The sequence below is a fragment of the Phycodurus eques genome, chromosome 11, assembly GCF_024500275.1.
Source record: "Phycodurus eques isolate BA_2022a chromosome 11, UOR_Pequ_1.1, whole genome shotgun sequence".
Classification (NCBI taxonomy): Eukaryota; Metazoa; Chordata; class Actinopteri; order Syngnathiformes; family Syngnathidae; genus Phycodurus; species Phycodurus eques.
In genome coordinates, this window is record NC_084535.1 from 11062726 (window position 1) to 11085773 (window position 23048).

The window sequence follows — 23048 nt, forward strand, 5'->3', positions numbered from 1 at the left end:
AGATGATTCATTTTCCTTTTTCGGGAAACTTTACTGGCAACAAAACACTTTCTTTCCTTGTTTTTAAGTTTCAGTCACCAGCAAGTGTTTTTGAACAAATCATGCACTGCTCACCCACTCACAACATTTCCGATAGTCCCTCAAGCACTGTTTCCCTTCCTTGATAAGGAAACGGGAAGCCAAATGCTCCCCCCCCCCCCCCCCCCCCCCCGAGTTCCTCATTATCCACTTCCACTAAATGACAGTAAAATGACCTTGAAATTCTTTGAGGGAGAAATCCCTTCCAGCTCAACCCAGGTCTGGCTCTGTCACTCAATCAGTGTTCCAAACATCCCACAGCGACTAAACCTTTGAAAAAATCTCCCTTTGGAGACTGAATAAGCACCACCTTGTTAATATTCAAAAAAGATTTTTCCATGGCTCAGGCTTTAGAATGCTGCAAGTCAGCTGCTGCCTCCACTTCTCCGTCTGGCTGAGCCTCAATATACATCAGCAGGTCTGAGTCACGCGAAGAGAGAGAGGCAGTGTGGGAGTGAAGGGATTGGGTGCACGGTGATGGGGCTGACTGCATCCCTACCTCTCCTTTATAGGGCGGACAGGTTATTTTTGGAGCAACAACAGTGCGGAGATATATTGCCCCAATTCACATAAAGCTCACAACGGAGGCAGTGAAAACCAGTTATATGAGTGTGATTTATATTGATGGGATAAGCTGCGCTGCAGAGCGTTCACTCTTGGTAGGTCAGTTCGGTCAAGTCAGTTATGAGAATTTACGATTCATATCTTGAGAATTTTTTTAAACGTTAATGAATATTTAATACGCCAGAGGATGCGTGTTTCATGCACCATTGGCCTCTGATGCTGTTCAACACCTCAAGGCATGTTGATTGATTTTTTTATTTTTTTTAAGTGGTCTTACCAATAAGAAAACACCAGCTGATGAGGAACACCACGGTTTCTGGTTGTATCCCAACATTTGGTATAACGTGAACACGTTGTACAGACTGAACGCAATGTACGTATGTGTCCCTTCAAATGAAATTTTGTTTGATCGACTGGGAAGCGGACCTCGACATCCATTTGCAAATAAAATCTGGTGCGATTTGGGTCACTTCTACTTCAATGTGAATGCTAGATAGACCAATGGCATGCACCAGTGTTACATAGTGACAACCATAGTAAAATCACAAATAGGTTAAAATTAAGTCTTGTCTCAATTCGTGAAATCCTATCATATAAAATCCAACAAGGGTATGTATCGCAGCAGACAGCATTGTTGTTCGTGAAGTCTAGGTTTTGTGACAAACCAAATGCTGTCAAGCAGGTTTGTTCATTTACTTTTGAATGGGCAGCTGTTGGTCTGATGTTTTAAGTTGCCATGTTAAATGCAAAGTGAAGCAGGGCCAAATGCGTGATTGTTTTTATTCGATCTGGACTAGAGAGCCAAATTAAAAGTGTGACCACATCCTACAAGCACAATTGTGTTTTTTATGTTTTGATACAAATGTATTCCCATTTTATACCACGGTAAAGGGATTTCCGATTTTGTTTTGTAGATGCTGATGTCACTGGCTCTATGTAATGCTAATCAGTTAAAGTCAGCAAAATGTGTACCATCTGCTTAGCCAGGTCTCACATCCGTTTACCCCTGCTGGGACGCTGTTCCCTGGGACAGGATAGCCTCTCAGCCTCCCCAAAACATATCACCTCTGCCGCCGGTCCTGCTGCTCATACTTTCCATTCAATCATTGGCAGGAAGATAAGGGTTGATGTAACAGACTCAACTGTGTGAGACTATATGGACGAATGTATTTACATCTGAATGTGACTTACATCTGAATCAATTTGTTAATCTATCAAGTACTGGGTGAGTGCTGCTACTCAGCAATCTCGGTATATCCTATTTAGATCATGAGGTTGGACCTTAAAGCAGTTCCAGTCAGAAGTGAAAACAAAATATATCCGATTACCTCGATTAATGTATGATTTACAAAAGTTATGCTGAACTCGTTACAGGTAGTATAACCAATAAATACGGATAAATATCCATCCATCCTTCCATTTTCTTTATCTATCCTCATTAGGGTCATGGGTGAGATGGAACATTTCCCAGCTGACTTTGGGCGAGAGGCGGAGTACACATTGAAATTGTCACCAGCCAATAGCTGGCACAGCCATTCACACTCACATTCACACCTCTGGACAATATAAAGTCTTCAATTAAACTAACATACAAGTTTACGGAATTTGAGTATCCGAAAAAAATACACATCCATATGGATGTCGTCATTGTTGTGTGATATCAGACTTCTGCATCTCATCAACATGAAAATACGTAGGAATTCTGACATATACAGTAGGCATTTCATTTCACTTATCTTCGTTGGAGGTTGGGTATTTCCAATGTCCTCTTCGTTACTCATCTTCCTCTTGACCTCAACCCTACAAACACCTTTGTTCTGTTCCCAAATGTGGGATGCACCAGAACAGAAGGTGAGGTCCAACATCAATTACCTCACAAATTATTTTCTGGATGAATGAACTCCCATATTTTCTTCCATTTTTTTAATCCAAACCAATACATTGTATAACAGGAGACTATATCTCAGTTTACAGTTCAGGGGGTTTGATAGAAAAATAATTGTTTATAACGCAAACCTCGTTTTACTGGAAGAATGTTTTTTCGACAAACAAATATCAGTAATGGAATCTGCCTTCAGGTCAGTTTTGGCTCCTGAGTTTTCTGGGAAAGTGCTAAGTAATGATTTGTTGCCCCCTTTTGATCACTGAAAATGGTCTTCAATTGCAGCAGTATTGACTTCCATGTCTCCAATGGAATGAAATAGCGGAATTATCTCACACCGCTCCAAAAATTTACCTTTTCCTTCTCAACAGTTTTGGCTTCTCCAACTTACTTCGCTTCTTTGGAAATATTAGATTTGACAGATTAAACAAAGAGCAGGGTAAACACAATTATTGTACAAAAAAAAAAAGGGGGGGTGGGGGGTGGGAGCTCTAAGACAATAGAGGCTAACCACAGCCCTCCTAAAGGGTGAATGATATATCATTTAGATTTTTATCATAACCGTGTTATTGCTTTACTTTAAACATGCCGCTGAAGCATTGCATTAAGATATTCCCTCAAGTGTCATATCACCGTGGCGCACAGCTGGCCTGGGAACGCCTCGGGATCCCCTCGGAATAGCTGGAGGAAGTTGCTGGTGAGAGGGAAGTCTGGGCATCCCTGCTAAAGCTACTGCCCCTGCGACCTGACCTCGGATAAGCGGTAGAAAATGGATGGATGGATGGATGGAATTCAGCATCTGTAATTTACAAGAATTAGTCTTGTGCCCTCTGCTAATCTCCCTCTGCTCTCTTTGCATATCACTATCGTGAATTTCCACTCGCTTATCAATGGCGCTGTAAATCAAAATTGTATATGAACATTAACATGTAAGACATTTTGAGATCGGGGTTTGACAGACAAGATGTTGTCTCAGGCAACAATTTATGGCAAAAAATAAGAGTAAACAAATGGTAAGTGGCCAAAGGTGTTTATTTTTTTCAATTGCAGATGTATCTATTAGGAAGTAGGAGGTATCTATTAGGGGTGAGCCCTTTTCAAATACAACTAATGATTAAGGAAAAGATAAAGAGGACTACCATATAGGAATGCCTGGGTGTAAAAAATAAGTTATAATTACAGTAAGCTAGCTGCCCAGAGCATACACATAGCTGCATACAACATTTTTGGCAGAGTTTGGGTTTTGGTGGCAAGAAAGAAAAGTGGAGGACATCAGTGCAGGGGAAAAAGGGAGGCAAGGCATGACGAATCTCAAAAAAGGCTTATTTTCAAAAACACGAGAGCCAAACAAAGCCCACGGAAAACTAAATAATAAATTAACAAAAGTCCCAAAAAACAAGGTTCAAAGTAACAAAGAAACACTCGGAGTAAGCTCACCACCCCGTAAAACAAAACATGACAAGAGTCACACGACTTACAGTAAGACACCACAAATGACAATGATCCGACAAGGACTGAAAGAAACCAGGTAGCTAAATAAAAGCAAACTGACGAGACAACGTGGAACAACTGGACAAGACGCGAGTGGCTGGAGGGAGCTGATTGGTTGACACAAGGGAGAGGGCTGACGAGAACAGCTGGAGACAAAACCTAACGAGCAGAACAAGACTTTCACATTGTCAAGGAAGACAGGGGAAAACATGACATGGAATACAAGAAACGAAATAGGTTAGCAAAAGAGTTATAACAGGCTCACCAGTCAACTCTCTAATGTACGTGTGTGAACGACAGCATTTATGAATTGAGGTAATTATAGTTACTACATATTTTTTTCCTCTATTTGAGGGAGGTGCCTCTTTGGTTCAAACAGATGATGTAAGTGGTTACTAATAGTGTGAATGCTGAGAGTATTCACACAATTAGTAATTATTCTTCACCAAAATCCTTTATTATTCTGCCGTTTTTTCCCCATTCACTACTTCCACATTTTTCATCCGATTCACACCATTCCAACTTCAACATGTTCCAGAAATTCACGCGAGGGGTGCTTGTATTTTTCTCATTCAAATATTACCCTCATTTTACACCCAAATATTTCCCATTCATTCCCATTGAGACATTCAACAAAATTGTTCCACGATTCCCATTCCACTTTCAAAACATTCCGCTCATTCAGTTCTTCTTCAAAACTCATACCCACATTTCCAGTTTACCCGCATTCCACATTTTTCATCCACATTTCACATCTTCCCACATAAAAATACATTTTCCCACATTCCGCCATATTCTACCTTATTTCCTCCCTCCTGCTTCAACATTTCTTGACCGATTCAAACCTTTCCAAACAAAATATTTCCCACAATCCCCAACTTCCCCAAAATTCCACATATTTCCACATTCAATTACCCAAATTTTTCCCATATTAAGACAAATTCTAAATGTTTCCCTCCTTCTTCCACATTTCTTGACAGATTCAAACCATTCCAACAACAATATATTTTTCACACTCCCCTCATTACCAAAATTCCACATTTGTCAACATTCAAATACCCAGATGTTTGCCACATTAATACAAGTTCTACATTTTCCCTCCTTCCACATTTCTTGACCTATTCAAACCATTCCAACAACAATATATTTTTCACACTCCCCTCATTACCAAAATTCTACATTTTTCCACAATGAAATACCCACGTTTTTCCCACGTTAATACAAATTCTAAATGTTTCCCTTCTTCCCCATTTCTTGACTGATTCAAACCATTCCAACAACAATATATTTTTGACATTCCTCACTTTCCCACATTACCCAAATTCCGCATATTTCCACATTCAAATACCCACATTTTCCCCACATTGAGACAAATTTTATATTTTTCCCTCCTTCCACATTTCTTGACCGATTCAAACCATTCTAACCTCAAACTGTTCAGTTCATTTCACTTCCTTCCATATCATTCAATATTATTCCACATTATTGCATATAATTTTATATTATTCAACATCATTCTATATCATTCCATATGATTCAATACCATTCCACTTGATTTCATTCAGCATTCACACACAATTTATCCAGAAATCTAGTTGGGGTATGGTGTCAATTAGAGGGAGGGTCACATGATCCTGTTTACCAAAATAAAAAGCTGACTCTGAAATTCACATCATGGCTCATCAATGTTATCAGCAAGCCCTAAATCAAAACCAAACTATTTAATGGAAACACTCTCTTTCCTGTAGGGGAGGTGTATTTTTTTTTAATATATTGGTGATGGTATGTATCCTAAGAATCCTCTTTGTGTTGTATGTGTAATCATCTACAAAAGAACATATGTTCACAAGACTTGTGTGGTGACCGTAAGTAAGCTAAATTGAGTTTCCTCTGTAACATACCTGCTCTTCCAACATGTTGCTACAGTAGGCTTTGTTAACGGTCTCATATTCATCACTACTCCTGCGTTAAGAGCTCTGCAGAGATATCCTGTAGTTGCCCGCCTGAGTGTCTAGGCACAGGCCTGTGGTATAGCCATGACTCCTTTTTTATGCACCCGTCACTCAAGATGGATTGGTGCAAAGCTTATACGGCTAAAATTATTGTCAAGGTTGAATGAGAATTCTAAAAATGTGACGGTAGCATATAAAGGAACAATCTCTAGGAGACGAGAACTAAGTTACTGGAGATTTTAACTAAAAGTATAAAGGCTTTATATTAATAGCACCCCCTTTTGATGTCAGACTGGCCTGATGCTAAACCTATGAAATCCTCTTGTCTCAGAGGAACTAATTGACTTGCAAACAACAAGACGGTTGAACTTTCCAGTGATGAGCGTGTTGGATATTGAACAACGATCACTGGCATCACTGATGGTCAACAATCAATCACACCAGCACCAAAGCAAAGGTGAGCGGTGGAGCTAGCAGACACTTAAGTAGAGCTGGGCTCAGTGTCTTCTTAATGGCGGTTAGGGCTCTTGCCTGTGATGAGTATTAACCTCCTCTGATGATAGGTTCTCTTTGAAGCCATACAGTGTCAAAAAATTGGGCTTAAAATAGGATTTATGTTGGAATTAGCTGTGCCAGTGAGACTATTAATTATCCACAGAATTAATAAGTGTGCGACTGAAGCGCAATTAATAATACAGTATATACCCTAACGGGCGAAGAAGACAGTTTGCAAATTAACCATCCGTTCATATCTCCAGCCTATGAGAGCATATGGAGGGCCTGATTAGTTGCAGTGAAATCTCTCAGCTTTGTTTTTTAATATTTCATGAAGGCGCTCAATTCAAAGCTCTTTTTGCTGGAAGCTTGGTGATACTAAGAAGCTTTCTGCCTCTCACTGGCCATATCAAAGATGAGTTAAGGTCATTCATGTCAGGTTGCAGTCATCCGCCCACCTTATTGACCAAGTTGACTTGACAGTTGTACATAAGCCTTGATCTGATGTGGCAAACAAAAGACGGGATGTGCACATACCATTTCAACAAGCGCAGAATACTAATATGGCCTTGCCTTCCTTGCAGATCCTAGTCTCAGGTTTAACCTTGCTGCTAGCGGAGCGAGCGTCCCACTTTATCAGGAACCACTACATGACGGTACCGAGTGAAAGTGTGCTTTGACGCGGATGATAAACTTCTCATTAACCTTCAGGAAATTAAACGAAACCTCGATTTAATTAGATAAAGATAGTGTCACTGCCGCTTTTCCTCCGAGATGAAACGCAGCCTCCCTTGGGTGAGGGCTTGAGATAGAAACGGTTCTGTAAAAGGCCCTAAGAAAGGAATGATGTTTTTAATCCAATGTGGCTGCACTTTTAGCAAACAAATGCACAGCTGGATTCTACAAAATGTATCAGCCAAAGTAATTGCATTGTAATATAAATGGGATCGGTGTGCTAAAAATTTGACATCATTAAGTATGGCAGCGTGATTTCTAGTCTGATTAAAGCGACACAATAGGATAGCTGGGCAGTATTGTCCCTTAGACAACTGCGGAGTGACTTGAATGCATTATGCCCACCTGAACAGATGGAGACAAAAACCACTAAGCAATGACACCAAACTTCCCCTCGCCTCACTTTTCTTAGCGTGGGTCGACTGCTAATGGGATGAGAAGGCGGTGCTTCTTGTGTAAATGCCAAGCTTGCTGCGGGTTTATCCTCACAATAAATGAATTAAAGAACAGTATGTTGGTCATTAGGCTATTTGGTGGTGTTATTATTATAGAATGATACATTTTCCATCACCAAAGTTTGCAGTCTTCCTGTTTACTTTTTCCATTTCGATTTCTGCGGCAACCTGTCGAGGCAGCAAACATGTTGGGTCTAAACCAAGTAAATCTTTTGTGAGGTGCCTATTTCCGAAAATTTAAGGAAGTCGTTCTGAATTTTGCCGATAAGTTACATAATACTACCCTTTCACAGAGTTTCTCTGTGACCGTGACTTGCCAGCTCGGCTGGGTGAAGATCTGCCATTTTCAAGCAACATAGAATTAGAATCACTGTCATTTCAAATACTGCCTCCATGAGTGATGCTGAAAGTGCAATTGTTGCTTTTACCGTCTTTATCGGCTTACTTTTTTCTTCCCACACTGCCACTTCAGTAGCAGATTGGATGAGCAGTGGCTCATTTGAATGAGATCGGATCACCCCTTCAAAATAGACTTTCAGATTTAATCTATCCATTTATTTTCTATAACACATCTTCATTAGGGTAGCGGGTTATCCCAACTGACGTTGTGTGAGAGGCAGGGTACACCCTGGATTTGCTGCCGGCCAACTGCGGAAGCTGATTTCAGTGAGGCTTAAAAAGAGGGTGAAAAGTATGCTGTTCTTGATTATTGGGGTATTTAGACAAAGGTATGTCACACAAATGTTAAGATACCAGGGAAGTCGTGAAAAATATGCTTAATATATCTGATTGACAAAATCTTTAACAAATGAACACATTGTAACATGCTTATCTTAGCTACTTTGCACTTTTTATATTATCTAGTTTAGAAAATGGCATGTATAAAACTAAAGTGTTCTTCGGATGGCTTTTATATCTGGAGTAGAGCAAACACTGTTCACAAATATTAATGCAAAGACATTTTTGTCTCTCTATGTACATAAACTTTCAGTTGCCCAAAGAAAATAAGAAAACTTTGAGCAAATTCAGCCAGCTTGATAGCATGATTGTCCAAAGTATAATCTTCATAGTCACAAAAACAATATAGTTATAAGGAATTTTGCTGCTGTTGTTGGTCCCAGTCGCAACTACTGTATTGTTGAACTGCATTGAAATATGCCCCGCGTTAAATATTTAATACATTGCTATCTTACTGAGCTGGCATGGCTGTCACGGCTGAACACTTTGACTGGAAATAATAGAACCCCGCAGCTACAGTGCATCTGCATAATGGCATCATATCAGCTCGGTGTCGTGGCAGCAGCCAGCTCTTTGCACGCTGGTCACATGCATCCTCTCATCTTCTTCATGCTGGTATAATCGCGGTAGGGGTTCCTCCTCCCTTCTGTCCCATGGACACAACGCTCACACTCATGCGGCACACAGGTGGAAGCCAAGGCATGGCTGAAGAAGTAACCATGAAATATAAAGCAAAGAAAGCGAGTGCGTGCACGCAGACATGCACACGCTGTGGCATTTAAGCTCTCGCTGTGCCTTAGAGGACATGCTCTAATATTCTCCACCCATCTTTCTCTTCAGCTGCTCTCATTCTGTCTCTGCCACGAGCCATTTTCTGCTACCTCTTCATGCTCGTCACATCCCACTGGGGTCTTCTCTCAAATATTCCCTCATCCCTCCATCTCCCGCCATTATCGCCGGCTTTTTATCTCCTCTCGTGGCCTCACTCCAGTTCTTTTTGCCATTTTGGAGTCTTCGAAAAACTTTCAAGGTCATGACCGCACAATTGATGCCTGAGAATGGGAAACGTTTGAATCCTAGGATGCTATTGAGGGAGGTTGACTTTTCCTTCAAGTGTCTGTCTAATGCATCTTTTTGACCCAAAGTAGGTCCCGGTTCCATTTTCATCGGTTCTATGATCAAAGTAAAATGTTGGAGGCCTTTTCAGAGACAGTCCAGCAGACACATTTTGCTATCATAGATTCATAGTTGTTGTGTCGTTTAACATATTAATGCATCTTTTTGACCCAAAGTAGCTCCCGGTTCCATTTTCATCGGTTCTATGATCAAAGTAAAATGTTGGAGGCCTTTTCAGAGACAGTCCAGCAGACACATTTTGCTATCATAGATTCATAGTTGTTGTGTCGTTTAACATATATACACAGTTGACCCTCAAAATACAAAAACAAGCCATTCCATGACGCTTTTTGACACTTTCCCCACAGGAAACCAAGTAAGGTCAGGTTGGGAAGCAAGACCAGCGCTAGTGGCAAATAATCGCAGAGAGCTGTCTGGTAGTGTCCCCAAATTGGGCGAGATGAAGTGGGGGCCTGTCCTGTTCTCAGCGTCGAACACCTTAATGGAAAATCTAGAGCTTTTGTAAAACTAGGATTAATTCTTTTAGTGTCAAACATTGGCAAGGTTTATCCAGTAGTAGAAGTCCCTTGGTGTCTGAAAGAAATCAGTCTTAACAGGAAAATAGCCTGGAGTTCAGCTGGGCTGATCTCAGAGAATTTATTCCACAAAGCAGAAAAAGCTTCTGAGTATCTCCATGCAGCAGCTTAATGATCAAAGCATGGGTGGCTCATGCCGACATTCTAGCTCGGACTCCTCCAAACCTTGTGTAAAGTTTGCATGTTGTCCCCATGCTGAAAGTGAATTTCCAGCTAGTTGCCGTAACAAAGGTGCTGACGCAAGATCTGGAACTTGTCCCTCGGGCAGAACACCACTGCTCTTCAGGAGTCAAGTACAAAGAGCAACTTTTGCTGTTCATTGTACATGACTAATAAAGTACATATATAGATTTACCTTTGAGTGTTTGATGCAAAGTCATTCCATTCGTACCCAAAGATTTTTCTCAGGGATTTGGTATCCACTCTCTGTGAGAAGTAATGGAAAACAACCTGGACATTGTTATAAGTCAATTTTAGCCGAGTAAATTAATGCTGAACATAATTAACGATTTTTGTGTTGCGTTGTTTTAGTTTTGTATTATTTAATCATGCAGTAACACAGCACACACAGCATATCTTGAACGTGAATAAATGATACCGTTGGAGTAACTTTTAGAGGAGAGCTTGTCCTGGCTGCCTGGTTCTACCATGTTCCCCTCACCCCCACCCCATCTCTGGCTCACAGATGCTCATTTTAGAGACTGTCAACTTGTCAGACCTGAGAGGCTTCCCTCCTCACCGGGCCGCTGCGCCATCTCGCGCATCAATCACGGGTACTGTTTCTGAGGTACAACAATAAGTGGCCGTCTGTCTCATCGAGGCCACCGGGGTTAAAAGAACCAAATTGCTGTGGTCCAACTATAATGGTCACTTTTATATGATGGTATTGATGTCGGGCTTGGATAGTAATGTTATGCCACTTGTATCTGTGATCTTGATCTTTCGGTCACGACCCACAGCTCGTGACCATAGGTGAGGGTAGGAACGTAGATCGATCGGTAAATCGAGAGCTTCGCCTTTTGGCTTAGCTCCTTCTTTACCACAACGGATCGATACAAAGTCCGCATCACAGCAGACGCTGCACCGATCCGCCTGTCGATCTCCCGTTCCATTCTTACCTCACTCGTGAACAAAACCCCAAGATATTTGAACTCCTCCACTTGGAGCATACCCGACCCAGAAAGGGCACGCTTTTCCGACTGAGGACCATGGTCTCAGATTTGGAAGTACTGATTCTAATTCCAGCCGCTTCACACTTGGCTGCGAACCGCTCCAGTGAGAGTTGCAGATCACGGCTTGATGAAGCCAAGAGATCTGCAAAAAGCAGAGATGCAATACTGAGGCAACCAAACCGGACCCTTTCTACGCCTCGGCTGTGCCTAGAAATTCCGTCCATAAAAGTTATGAACAGAATCTGTGACAAAGGGCAGCCTTGGCGGAGTTGAACCCTCACCGGAAACGAGTCCGACTTACTCCCGGCAATGCAGAACAAACTCTGACACCGGTCGTACAGGGACCGAACAGCCCGTATCAGGGGGTTTGGCACCCCATACTCCCGAAGCACTCCCCAAACCCCCAGAGGGACAATTTAGAGCTGTAATTTAAATACTGTGATACCATGATATTTTTCCTCATTCATATCATACCATCAGAATCTGATCCCGGCCCATGCCTAAGGTTGTTCAGTGATTGTTCATGTTGTCCGTAGATGCAAAACCTACAATGTCCATAAGATTTGTGGCGCATGTGTCAAGCAAGATCCCATAACATTTCTATGGGTATCAGAGCACAGGTGTGACTCCAATATACAAAAGAATTTATGCTTTACACAATTACAATCCACCTGCATTAGGGCTGAGTGGGGGAAATTATCAACCAGCAGCTACAGAAGTCAACTGGAAGGGTATTTGGCCTTGCACATCTTGATTTTTAACCAAAGAAGATAAGCAAACATGTTCAGGAGTGTTTGGCCTTGACAGGTGTCTCAAAATGGTTGGAAAAATAGCCAAAATCACCAGTGACCACTTAAAAAACCAAAATGGCTGACTTCCGGTGCATTTTTGAGCACGGGTTCTTGAGAATTTCTTGTGATTCGAGTCGTGACGGACATACCTACCAAATTCAATAATGCTAAGCGAAACACACTTGTGAAACAGGCTTTGGTGACAAAATACATACAGCAAAAACAAGGTAATTACTTGCCTGATGTCTTGTTTTAGAGCCACACATCTGTTTCAGGGGATTCAGTAAACAATAAAGAAAGGACAATTGTGTGTATTGAGGAGACAAAACACTTTAAAGGCTTTAGTGCTTGTGACTAATGTCTTCTATTAACAGCACCATGCCATTTCCAAATCATGCCCCTCCAGGTCATTGCCCATGTGAGCATTGAAGTCCCCCAGTGTGAGCGCTCTCCAGCACCCCCTCCAGGGACTCCAAAAAGGGTGGGTACTCTGAACTGCTGTTTGGTGCATAGGCACAAACAACAGTCAGGAACCGTCCCCCCACCCGAAGCCAGAGGGAGGCTACCCTCTGGTTCACCGGGGTGAACCCCAATGTACAGGTGCTGAGCCGGGGGGCAATAAGTGTACCCACACCTGCTCGGCGCCTCTCACTGTGGGCAACTCCAGAGTGGAAGAGAGTCCAACCCCTCTCGAGAGGACTGGTACCAGAGCCCAAGCTGTGTGTAGAGGTCAGTCCAACTATATCTAGTCGGAACTTCTCGACCTCGCACACCAGCTCGGGGTCCTTCCCTGCCAGAGAGTTGATGTTCCACGTCCCTAGAGCAGGCTTCTGTAGCCGGGGATCGTATCACCCAGGTCCCTGCCTTCGGTCACCGCCCAGCTCACAATGCACCCGATCTCTCTGGCCCTTCTCACAGGTGGTGGGCCCATGGGAAGAGGGACCCACGTTACCCTTTCGGGCTGTGCCCGGCCGGGCCCCCTGGGTGCAGTCCCGGCCACCAGGCACTCGCCTTCGAGCCCCACCTCCAGGCCTGGATCCAGAGGGGGGGCCCCAGTGACCCGCATACGGGCAAGGGAAAACATTTTCCTCTGTTTTGAATCATCATAGGGGTATTTAGAGCCGTGCTTTGTTTGGTCCCTCACCTAGGACCTGTTTGTCATGGGTGACCCTCCCAGGGGCATAAAACACCAGACAACTTAGCTCCTAGGATCATTGTAGGATCATACAAACCCCTCCACCACGATAAGGTGATGGCTCATGGAGGGGACAACAGTTCTTGAAAAAAAAAATATATATATATTCCCTGTGGCATCTTATACTCTACTTCAGATGGCGGGATTCTTTATTTGTGGAATAGAAGCAACACACAAACTCCACAGAGGTGAGGCTGGATTTGAACCCTGCTTCTCAGAACTGTGAGGCAGATGTGCTAACCAGTCGTCCATCGTGCCGCCCATATAAAATATAATCAGACATACTTTACTTATTTTGTAGTATGGAATGTTAGAAAATGAAGTGATATTACTCAAACAGAGAAGAGTAATCAGCAATAGTAGGTATGAGAAAAACTGATCAATTTATTATGAAACAATGGATTACATAAAGTGACTGTAAAAATAAGAATGTACTACCATTGAATAAAATAAATACAAATTATATTAATAAATGCTAAAAAAGAATACAAAATATATTTAAATTGCTACATAACCACTGCTTAACTTTAACATGAGCATATTCTACATTTGAATAGATTTAAGAACTGGTGACTAATTGGGAGATGGCGTCTATTAGCGGGAATGCCACAATTTGAGGAAGTACTGCTGTCGTTGTGCACTTTAGCATTTCATGTGTCGCTTGTTAGCGGACCAAAAGTGTTATTCCACTTTGCATTGCAGTCTTGCCATTGTTTTCTGCACTTTGTTGTTTGCTCCTCTCATTCGTTATGAGTTTTTGTGTGGCTGTCGGCATATAATTGGACCTTCTTTGCTTGACAGTTATGCATCATTAAAATGCTTTACTTGGGAGAGAATCACAGAGTTAAGCTTTAGCATTCAAAGAGAAACCAAATCCAGCACTTTAACAGCCTGGGAACCTATTGTCATTAAACAATTTGATTCCAAGGGAACTACTTTAACTTTCCCAAAGATGTACTTATTATGGAATAGGAACTATTTGTTAAAACCAACAACGGTACTCTGCTATCAGTTGTTATGTTTGTGCTTTATGTGTTGCACAGCAAGAATTGGCAGTTGAAGGGCTGAGTTATGCCTGCGTGTGCCCGGAATACAAAGTGTGCTTTTCCTAACAGCGTTGTCAGGACATTGCTGGACCTTGTGTCTCCAGCCTCTTGCCATTTCAAGATGTGTGTGTGCTGATACACACCATCAACATTTAATGGAGGTTTCATTAAAAAAGGGGGGGGGGGGGGGGGGTGATTGTCTATTGTGTTTCTGACAGTATACTGATGATAGTATAGTATTTGTTCTGGAAAAAAAAATTTCAACACCGCTTATCCTGGTTAGGCTCGCGGGACGCTGGAGCCTATCCCAGCTGACTTTGGGCAAAAGGCGAACTACACCCTGAACTGGTCGCCAGTCAGTTGCAGGGCACATATAGACACGGACAACCATTCGCACTCACATCCACAACGTCACTGAGTGGGAACTGAACCCACGCTGCCTGCACCAAAGTCAGGCAAGTGCACCACTACACCATCAGTGACTAAAATCAGCATGTATTGTTAACAAATATTGGAATAATTGATTTAAATACTGTTTCACTTAATTATTTCCATTAAAAAAAACACATTTGCAGCCTTATTAGGTTACCATAACATGACATACATCCCGAAATGTGCAGTTTGACACCACTGCAAACTATAACCACAGCAGTACTACAAATACATGGTTTTACATCAGCACAATGACCCCTAGTACACGCTTCAATTAGTTATAAATAATGTTTATGCTAACACACATTTCAAAACACCATAGACAGAATAAAAAACAGAGCACACCAGAAGAGCACATTGTCAATAGGCACTGACACATCATCATGATGCATCCATCCATCCATTTTCTGTACCGCTTTATCCTCACAAGGCACAAACTGTTTAATTCTTTACATTGTATTTAATCATGTTATTAATGTATTTTTTTTATAAAGTACTATACTGTAAGTGCTATATATATTTTTTTAAAATTAAAAAACATTACAACATTTGTTGGTGTTTTTTGTGGAGCTGGAATGGAATAATCGCAGAACAATTCCATTTCAATGAGGGAAGATGATTTGAGATAAGAGTGTTTTAAGTTACGAGCACTCGAGTCTTGGAACGAATTAAACTCGTAAGTCAAAGCACCCACTGTATTTGCATACAAGCCATTAAAAAGGTCAATTTGCCAGGTTTTTTTCCCTTTTAACTGTCTTTTGAATGATACTGAATCTATGACAATAAATGCCATTATAAAGGGTCGTTCCAGTCCCACCATTTCCCATCTATTAGTAGTGCAGTTGTACTTAATAGTAGCCGGTGAGCATTTTCTTCACTGTTTCCATATTTAGAAATCAAATCAAACCAGAGCCAAGAATTTGCCTTTGAAAGCTTCTAAAAATCTGGCTGACGCATCAATCAGGCAGCTCTTCTGTAGTGCCTCCCCACTGAGCCAGTCTGGAATAATAAACAAGTGGACACTGATGGGCACTACTTCCTACAAAGAGCTCACATTTATCCAAAATTGTATTCTAAGCTTTTTATTTTTTCCCCTTGGGCCACACTACTGCTCCTACTCCATTGTACTTTCTGTTTGTGCCCTTTTAACCTTGAGAAGCTCTGAAAATTAGCATACAAATCACATCACTATTGAGCTACAGTATGTTATGCAGCCCAGGCTTTGAATGTTAACAAAACTCACAGTTCTATTTTTATTATTTATTTCAGCTGTAGAATGAACCACTCGTCACAAAAAAAAAAAAAAAAAAAAAAATCCTCTCGAATGTACTCCCTGTGTGGCATGGTGCTGTTAATAGAAGACATTAGTCACAAGCACTAAAGCCTTTAAAGTGTTTGTCTCCTCAATACACATAATTTACTGAATCCCCTGAAATAGATGTGTGGCTCTAAAACAAGACATCAGGCTAGTAATTACCTTGTTTTTGGTGCATGTATTCAGTCACCAAAGGCTGTTTAACAAGTGTGAATTTGGTAGGTATGTCCGTCACGACTCGAATCACAAGAAATTCTCAAGAACCCGTGCTCAAAAATGCACAGGAAGTCAGCCATTTTGGTTTTGAAGTGGTCACTGGTGATTTTGGCTATTTTTCCAACCATTTTGAGACACCTGTCAAGGCCAAACAATCCTGAACATGTTTGCTTATCTTCTTTGGTTCAAAAATCAAGATGTGCAAGGCCAAATACCCTTCCTCTTGATTTCTGTAGCTGCTGGTTGATCATTGCCCCCACTCAGCCCTAATGCAGGTGGATTGTAATTGTGTAAAGCATAAGTTCTTCTGTATATTGTAGTCAGACCTGTGCTCTGATACCCATAGAAATGTTATGGGATCTTGCTTGACACATGCGCCACCAATTTTATGGACATTGTAGGTTTTGCATCTACGGACAACATGAACAATCACTGAACAACCTCAGGCATGGGCCGGGATCAGATTCTGATGGTATGATAAGGATGAGGAAAAATATCATGGTATCACGGTATTTAAATTACAGCTCTAAATTGCATTTTTTAAAAATGTTTGGCTAAATATTTTTTTTTTTTTCCATTGAATGCACTCCATAGGTACATTAGAACATCCATCCATCCATTTTCTGAGCCGCTTCTCCTCACTAGGGTCGCGGGCGTGCTGGAGCCTATCCCAGCTGTCATCGGGCAGGAGGCGGGGTACACCCTGAACTGGTTGCCAGCCAATCGCAGGGCACATACAAACAAACAACCATTTGCACGCACACTCACACCTACGGGCAATTTAGAGTCTTCAATTAATGTTTTTGGGATGTGGGAGGAAACCGGAGTGCCCGGAGAAAACCCACACAGGCACAGGGAGAACTTGCAAACTCCACACAGGACGGGCCGGGGATTGAACCCGGGTCCTCAGAACTGTGAGGCTGACGCTCTAACCAGTCGGCCACATTAGAACATGTAAAAATAAAATCACAATGAACTTGTACATGTTATTATGTGTTTACAATTATCCTATTGTCATATGGGAGCTGCCACCTTTAGCATGCAGTGCCGGAACCCGAAACCCTCACAGACACACGAGTGAACGCACGCCACCCTCCTCAACACGTCCAGTCTTGCGGCAGTGTTTGCTCAAGTGCACCTCGGAAAAATCTGACCGATTTAGCTTATCACTTTAAATATAGCATGGAATGCACAAATGAAAGCTAAGTCTAGCGTTATTAAGAAGACGTAAACATCTTCTCAGAATCCTTATGACGTTTGTTCCAACCGCGGCATAGGATCACCCACGGAATCTCGTCACACGTAAATCTGTACGCTGATGATGACAAGTGCATTTATGACAGCTGCTATTTTCATTTTTCATATCTGATTTTTATCTGTGAGGGGGATGCCCCTATGCCTTAAAATACACTTATAGGTTTCCCCTTTTGTAGTGGTGCTTGCACAACGTGTGCGATAGAGGGATGGGGGATGGTGAGGAGAGCTCTTCACAGCTGAATAACTAGGTCAGTTTAAGATGATGATGCGTCTTATCTCCTCGGCTCATCGCTGGCTTTTTAGCGAGCGACCACAATGGCGAGGGTCAATTGTTCTTTCTCCTCCTGTCCGTCTCTTCCTCAACCCACAGTGACCTTTATACTCAGTGGCATAAAGTCAGGAGCACATCAACTAATGTCTGGTGTAGGATGCTGCGTCTCAAATGAAAGAGAGTGAAGGAGAAACATGATGTCTTTGGATGGTTAAACCATTTAAAAACATCCAGGCACTCATTGATACTGTACAAAGCATATTAGATCTTTTACACTGAGGTTGTGGACAGTCCTCACAAAATAATACTTACATCGCTCTTAATTTTCTTACCCACTGTTTATTGTATTTGTGATGTCCACAAAATGTTGTGATGTATAGTATAGTATAGTATAGTAGGCTATATAGCTTAAAAAATATGTCTGTCAGATGAAATTTATTGGGATTCATATGACTGCGAATAATGATTGCAGTTTATTTGGATACAAGTGTTCACATTTCACATACAAATCAGACGATTACCGATAGATTTCTGTAATCGGGAATAAATTTTTTTTTTACAATATTATTGATAAACTATTTTTTTTGTCTGGTGACTTTCTATTTCTTTATTGAGTTAGATTTTTTTAGATTTAGTTAAATTTGATCATGTTCAGAAGATTAAGATACAACGATATTCGTCTATATTTGGCTTTGTAAATTGTGATTTTTTTAAATTTATTACCGGTCTCTCAGTGATGATGCACAATCTTTGAAATAACTGGCAATGCGTAAATCTATGATATTCAGATACAGACATAACAATGTCTTTTTATCTCATTGCAATCAGAATTTGAGGCTTTTTATGAGAGTGTTTTTTTTTCCCTTGTCATATTTTTCTGACATATGACGATATGTAATTTTGATCACCAAAGGATATCAGGTGACATTTATACTATTGGGATTTAAAGGATAAATATGCAATTTGTCAAAACTTAGTATGAACTGAAGGTATTCTATTATTAAAATGATCTCTGACAGAAAAAATGGTTTCAAGAAACCACCATACCAGAATAAAAACAAACCAATCAGAGACAGACGGCGTGATTTAAGAGGCGTCAATCATTTCTCATTAACTCGCTGGCACACTCATAGCAGGCACACAAAGGTTGTACAGTCCAAAAAATAAAACTCCAAACCGATAACATAGTGTTATAGTAACACTCTTTTGAGAATATGGTGCTTTTCTTGGAGGCAGGACCATTTTTGTACTGTTTTGACAATACCCACCGTAATTTAAGCCAGAACCAAGGTAAGCACGCCTCAGGTGGCAGAGAGTAGCGGCCTAGAGAAAATTGGTAGTTTGATTCCCAGTAGTTCCAAGTTCCACGTGACAGATACAAAGATAATTGTTGTTAATGATTATAATGCATTGTAATGCATCCAATTTATGACCCCTTTCTTCCCATAACTACGTAGATTACTGTATTCCTATATCAATAATATGACGTGGTGCTTCCTGGTCATGTTTATTTAAAGAAGCACTTAAGAAAAAAAACCTCACAACATAGGCACAAATGTGGTTCCATTTGTCACGTGGCCACAACTTCAATGCGCACTCAGTATTAGCAGTGCTGTCAGTTTTGCAGATGGACAGCTTGATATGTTTTTTTTTCTTGGGTGACAGTGGGTTCCTTTTGCTTTAACGGATGACACAACATCTTTGGGATCCTGTTGTGCCATCCACTAGCTTCCTAATCGCCCTTTTCATCCAAGATCCCGACACTTTCATCTTGAGCCTCCCATCATCTTTTGTGTGGGAAGTCAATGACTTGTTGTGCTTGTGAGGGTCATTCTGCCCTGCGCAACTATGATCCCGAGGATGGCCATCATGCTGCATTCAAGCGGCTTAAATCCATTAAAAATGCAAGCCAAGTGCTTAATACCTCGAGCACAATGCGTCAGGTCAATCTTAAGGGCCATTGCATGAAAGTAATCAAGCTCCGTCATCGATAATGAATGGTACAGTTTGGCAGCACAGTGTGCTTCTATTGTTGGAGGGGCTGAATAGGAAACTATTGTGCATCACAACCCTCTTCAGATGTTGGTACGATGATTGCACTGACATTGTGGGGATGATGAGAGCACTAATTTGGGTAGGAAAAAGATTTTTCAAGGCCTGGTTGGATGTTGTACTGATAGTTGCATCACCTTACATTACCCTCTCTTTATATATATATATATATATATATATATATATATATATATATATATATATATATATAGTATCTGAAACATTATACAGTCACGTTTAATCCAGCAGCGCAATTATCGTTATGTCAACACTTGATAGCCCCTCAAAGCACTTCTTCTCAGCACTCCTGATAATGACAGTGCTTCATGTGTGCGATCCAACTGACAGGACCCTGGCAGCATTCAATACACTGTATTTGCTGACATAAAGGTGAGCATTCATTATTTAGAGCCGACTTTTTGAAGACGTCCGTCAGTCTGCAACCCGAACATGAAAAGACGATGTTTAATTACATGTCGTGTCGACAGAATCTTGAATGTAACATCCTGATGTGCATGTGAATCATTTTCTCCTCTCTTTTGTCTCCTCAGGTGGTGTTAGTATTTGCACTCAGCATCGGGGCCCTTGGAATATACTTTATAGACTCCTCAGAGTAAGTATGTCGAATTTCCTTGGAGCTATTTAGAATTATATTCCCTACTCATGAAGCCATGCTAAGTAAAATAGACATGACTTGCGTTGACAGTGCCCTACATACTGTGTGTGAATCATATGTGAAGTCTCTGAAATGCAAATGCTCGTATTTACACACTCATACACGTGCGCGCACACAGGCTGCATCTTGTCAATGGGAGGCATGTCAGTTTCCATGGCAACAGAGACAGGCACAGACTGTGTGGTGGATCTTGTTTTAGTGTGTGTGTGTGTGTGCGTGTGTGTGTGAATAAGTAAGAAGGGTGTGTGTTGCCAGTTTGTGCATCTCCCTGGTTGGCAGTCACCCAGCATCACATTGCGGGCCTGGCATCCCTCCGACAACCATTGCAGTACCATCCACTCCCAAAAGTACTTACTTTTTTTTTTTTTTTTTTTTTTAAAGATTTGAACTCCTTTGAGGTTCAAATAAGTGGCTGCTTTGATTTATGTTAAAACTTGGCTGTGGACTCGAAATGGTAACAAACTGAACACGCTTAATAATTATTTCACTATCTGGCTGTTTAGATGTGTTTGTCCACGATAGATGGTTATGTTGTGTTCTACTGCGAGTCCACTGACTGTTGAGTGTATGTAATAATATACAAATTTCACATTTCACATTTCAACATTGTTGCTTTAGCCATATTGTACTGAAGAGCCAGGATGGAGATACTTTGCAGTAAGCGTCATTTTTGGTTCTGTGGTCGTCATCAGACTTTTCTTCATTCATGTCACTGGTACCCTTCTATGGAGGCGGTCCCAAAAAATAAAGAAAGCTAAAGAAAAACTTGATAGAAGCAGGAACCAAATGGAATCGCATGTATGTTGTTAATGTAATGCTACACATGCTGGCTAGACACTCTCATAAGAAAATTGTTGTTGTGGTGCCAGAAATAAGGCAACCAAGATAGTAGAAACACCTCTCACTTTTGATGACATATCTATTATTGTGGCTGGCAGGTTTACATACATTGTACAGTATGTTACATTTCACTTTATATGTCTTGCCTCCCTGCAACAGAGGCATTGCCTAATCCGTCAGTGCAGAAGTCCTTTTGCCCCCAGTCCCCCTCTCTACGCTTGGCATTGTGAGAGGCTTCTTCACTGGGCGGCTTCTTATCAAACCATAGCAGGTTCCACAAACTCAGAGGGCTTTTTACATCAGAGACATGGCCGAGCTTGTGCAATTTTTCTGCTACATTTTTGTCACACCTAACTGGAACTCAGTAATTTCTCAGTAAGGACTTGCTGTATTGTGCTCTATTCGATGTGTATCAGCTGGACAAAGACATCCCACGCTGCCAACATCAAACTAATCCAAAATGCATCACTTAAGGAAGGCACAAATGGCTCTCCATTTATCACTCAGACTTGTCACCTACACACGAGCTGTCAGCATCTCCTTCATTTTGACTTTTAATTCATTCCGTCTGTGATCCATGAGGAGACAATTATTGACTTACCGGCAGTACCTGGCGTGAGGCGCTGCATGTGCGTGGATGCGTGAAGAAGAAAAAGAAGACAAAGAAAAGGAAGACGAAGCATCACACCACAGGCATAATTCAATTAACTCACTCTCATATGCCTTCTAAAAATAGACTACCTCATTTACCTTTGTTGCAAATGAACCCTAACAAGAGCAGAAGAAAAGGAAAAAAAAAATATTGACAGCTGTGTGTTATAGTCACTGTGGGGCTGTTTGCCCTTCTATTTCTTAACAGTCATTATGGCCCTCATATAAAGTCAACGCTGTTTTTTATGTGGCAAACAGGCAGTAGTACACCCAGCGGTGCTTTTTGATTCAGTAAAAGTCAGGCAGTGCCCGACCAGATCCAGCAGATGGTGCTGTGGTGAAAAAAACCTTGTTGTGTTAGTGATTCGATTGGGAATTGAATGTGTTTGAATGAATTTGTCTCTAATCATTTTTGGGGAGTAAATGCCAGATATTCACTGGGGATAGGGACTGAGCCCTGCTGTGAGTAGCGAAAAGAAGTGACTAATCAATGCCCCCCCCTAAAATGTTTATAAATGCCTATAGTAATATTTTAAACCATAAATATATCACAAACTATGAGCCGAAAAAAACATTAATATCATTTTTATCCCATCTTACAACATTACCCTTAAAAATAAATGGCTCACAGTACAGGTGGTTTGATTGAGGAAAAATGCATCGGTAGTACATGCACATGTACTACCGATGCACGCGCCATAATGTCCACTAACAACCCAGGCTAAACTTAACTCATCAATTGTCTCTCAGTCAAGATGTATCACTTCAACATACTTACTTGACACCATTACTACTCTTATTAACCAGTGCTTTGGCGCCATCTTTTTCTTCCGACTAGCTGGGATAGTTGCCCCAGGAAAAAAACGTGAGGGTGAATTTCTGAAGAATGAACTGCGAATAGGCCAGGGTTCACTGTCATGTCAACCTTCCTTCCTAATTACAACTATATTTTCAAAGTTGTAGACTGAACATCATTGCCCATGAGTTGTTTGTCTGCTTGTAAGAGAAATTGGAAGTGAAGAAAAACACATT

At 41.3% G+C, this 23048-nt stretch overlaps 1 protein-coding gene across 13 annotated transcripts in view; it reads left to right on the plus strand.

The window, feature by feature from the left end:
• The window catches only part of kcnma1a (potassium large conductance calcium-activated channel, subfamily M, alpha member 1a), a 188772-nt gene that overhangs the window by 69815 nt on the left and 95909 nt on the right, over positions 1-23048 (plus strand). For all 13 annotated transcript variants that reach the window (XM_061689911.1, XM_061689899.1, XM_061689902.1 and 10 more), the window contains one exon: positions 20401-20462. In XM_061689911.1, the coding sequence (XP_061545895.1) occupies positions 20401-20462 (62 nt within the window). The remainder of the gene's footprint in view (positions 1-20400; positions 20463-23048) is intronic.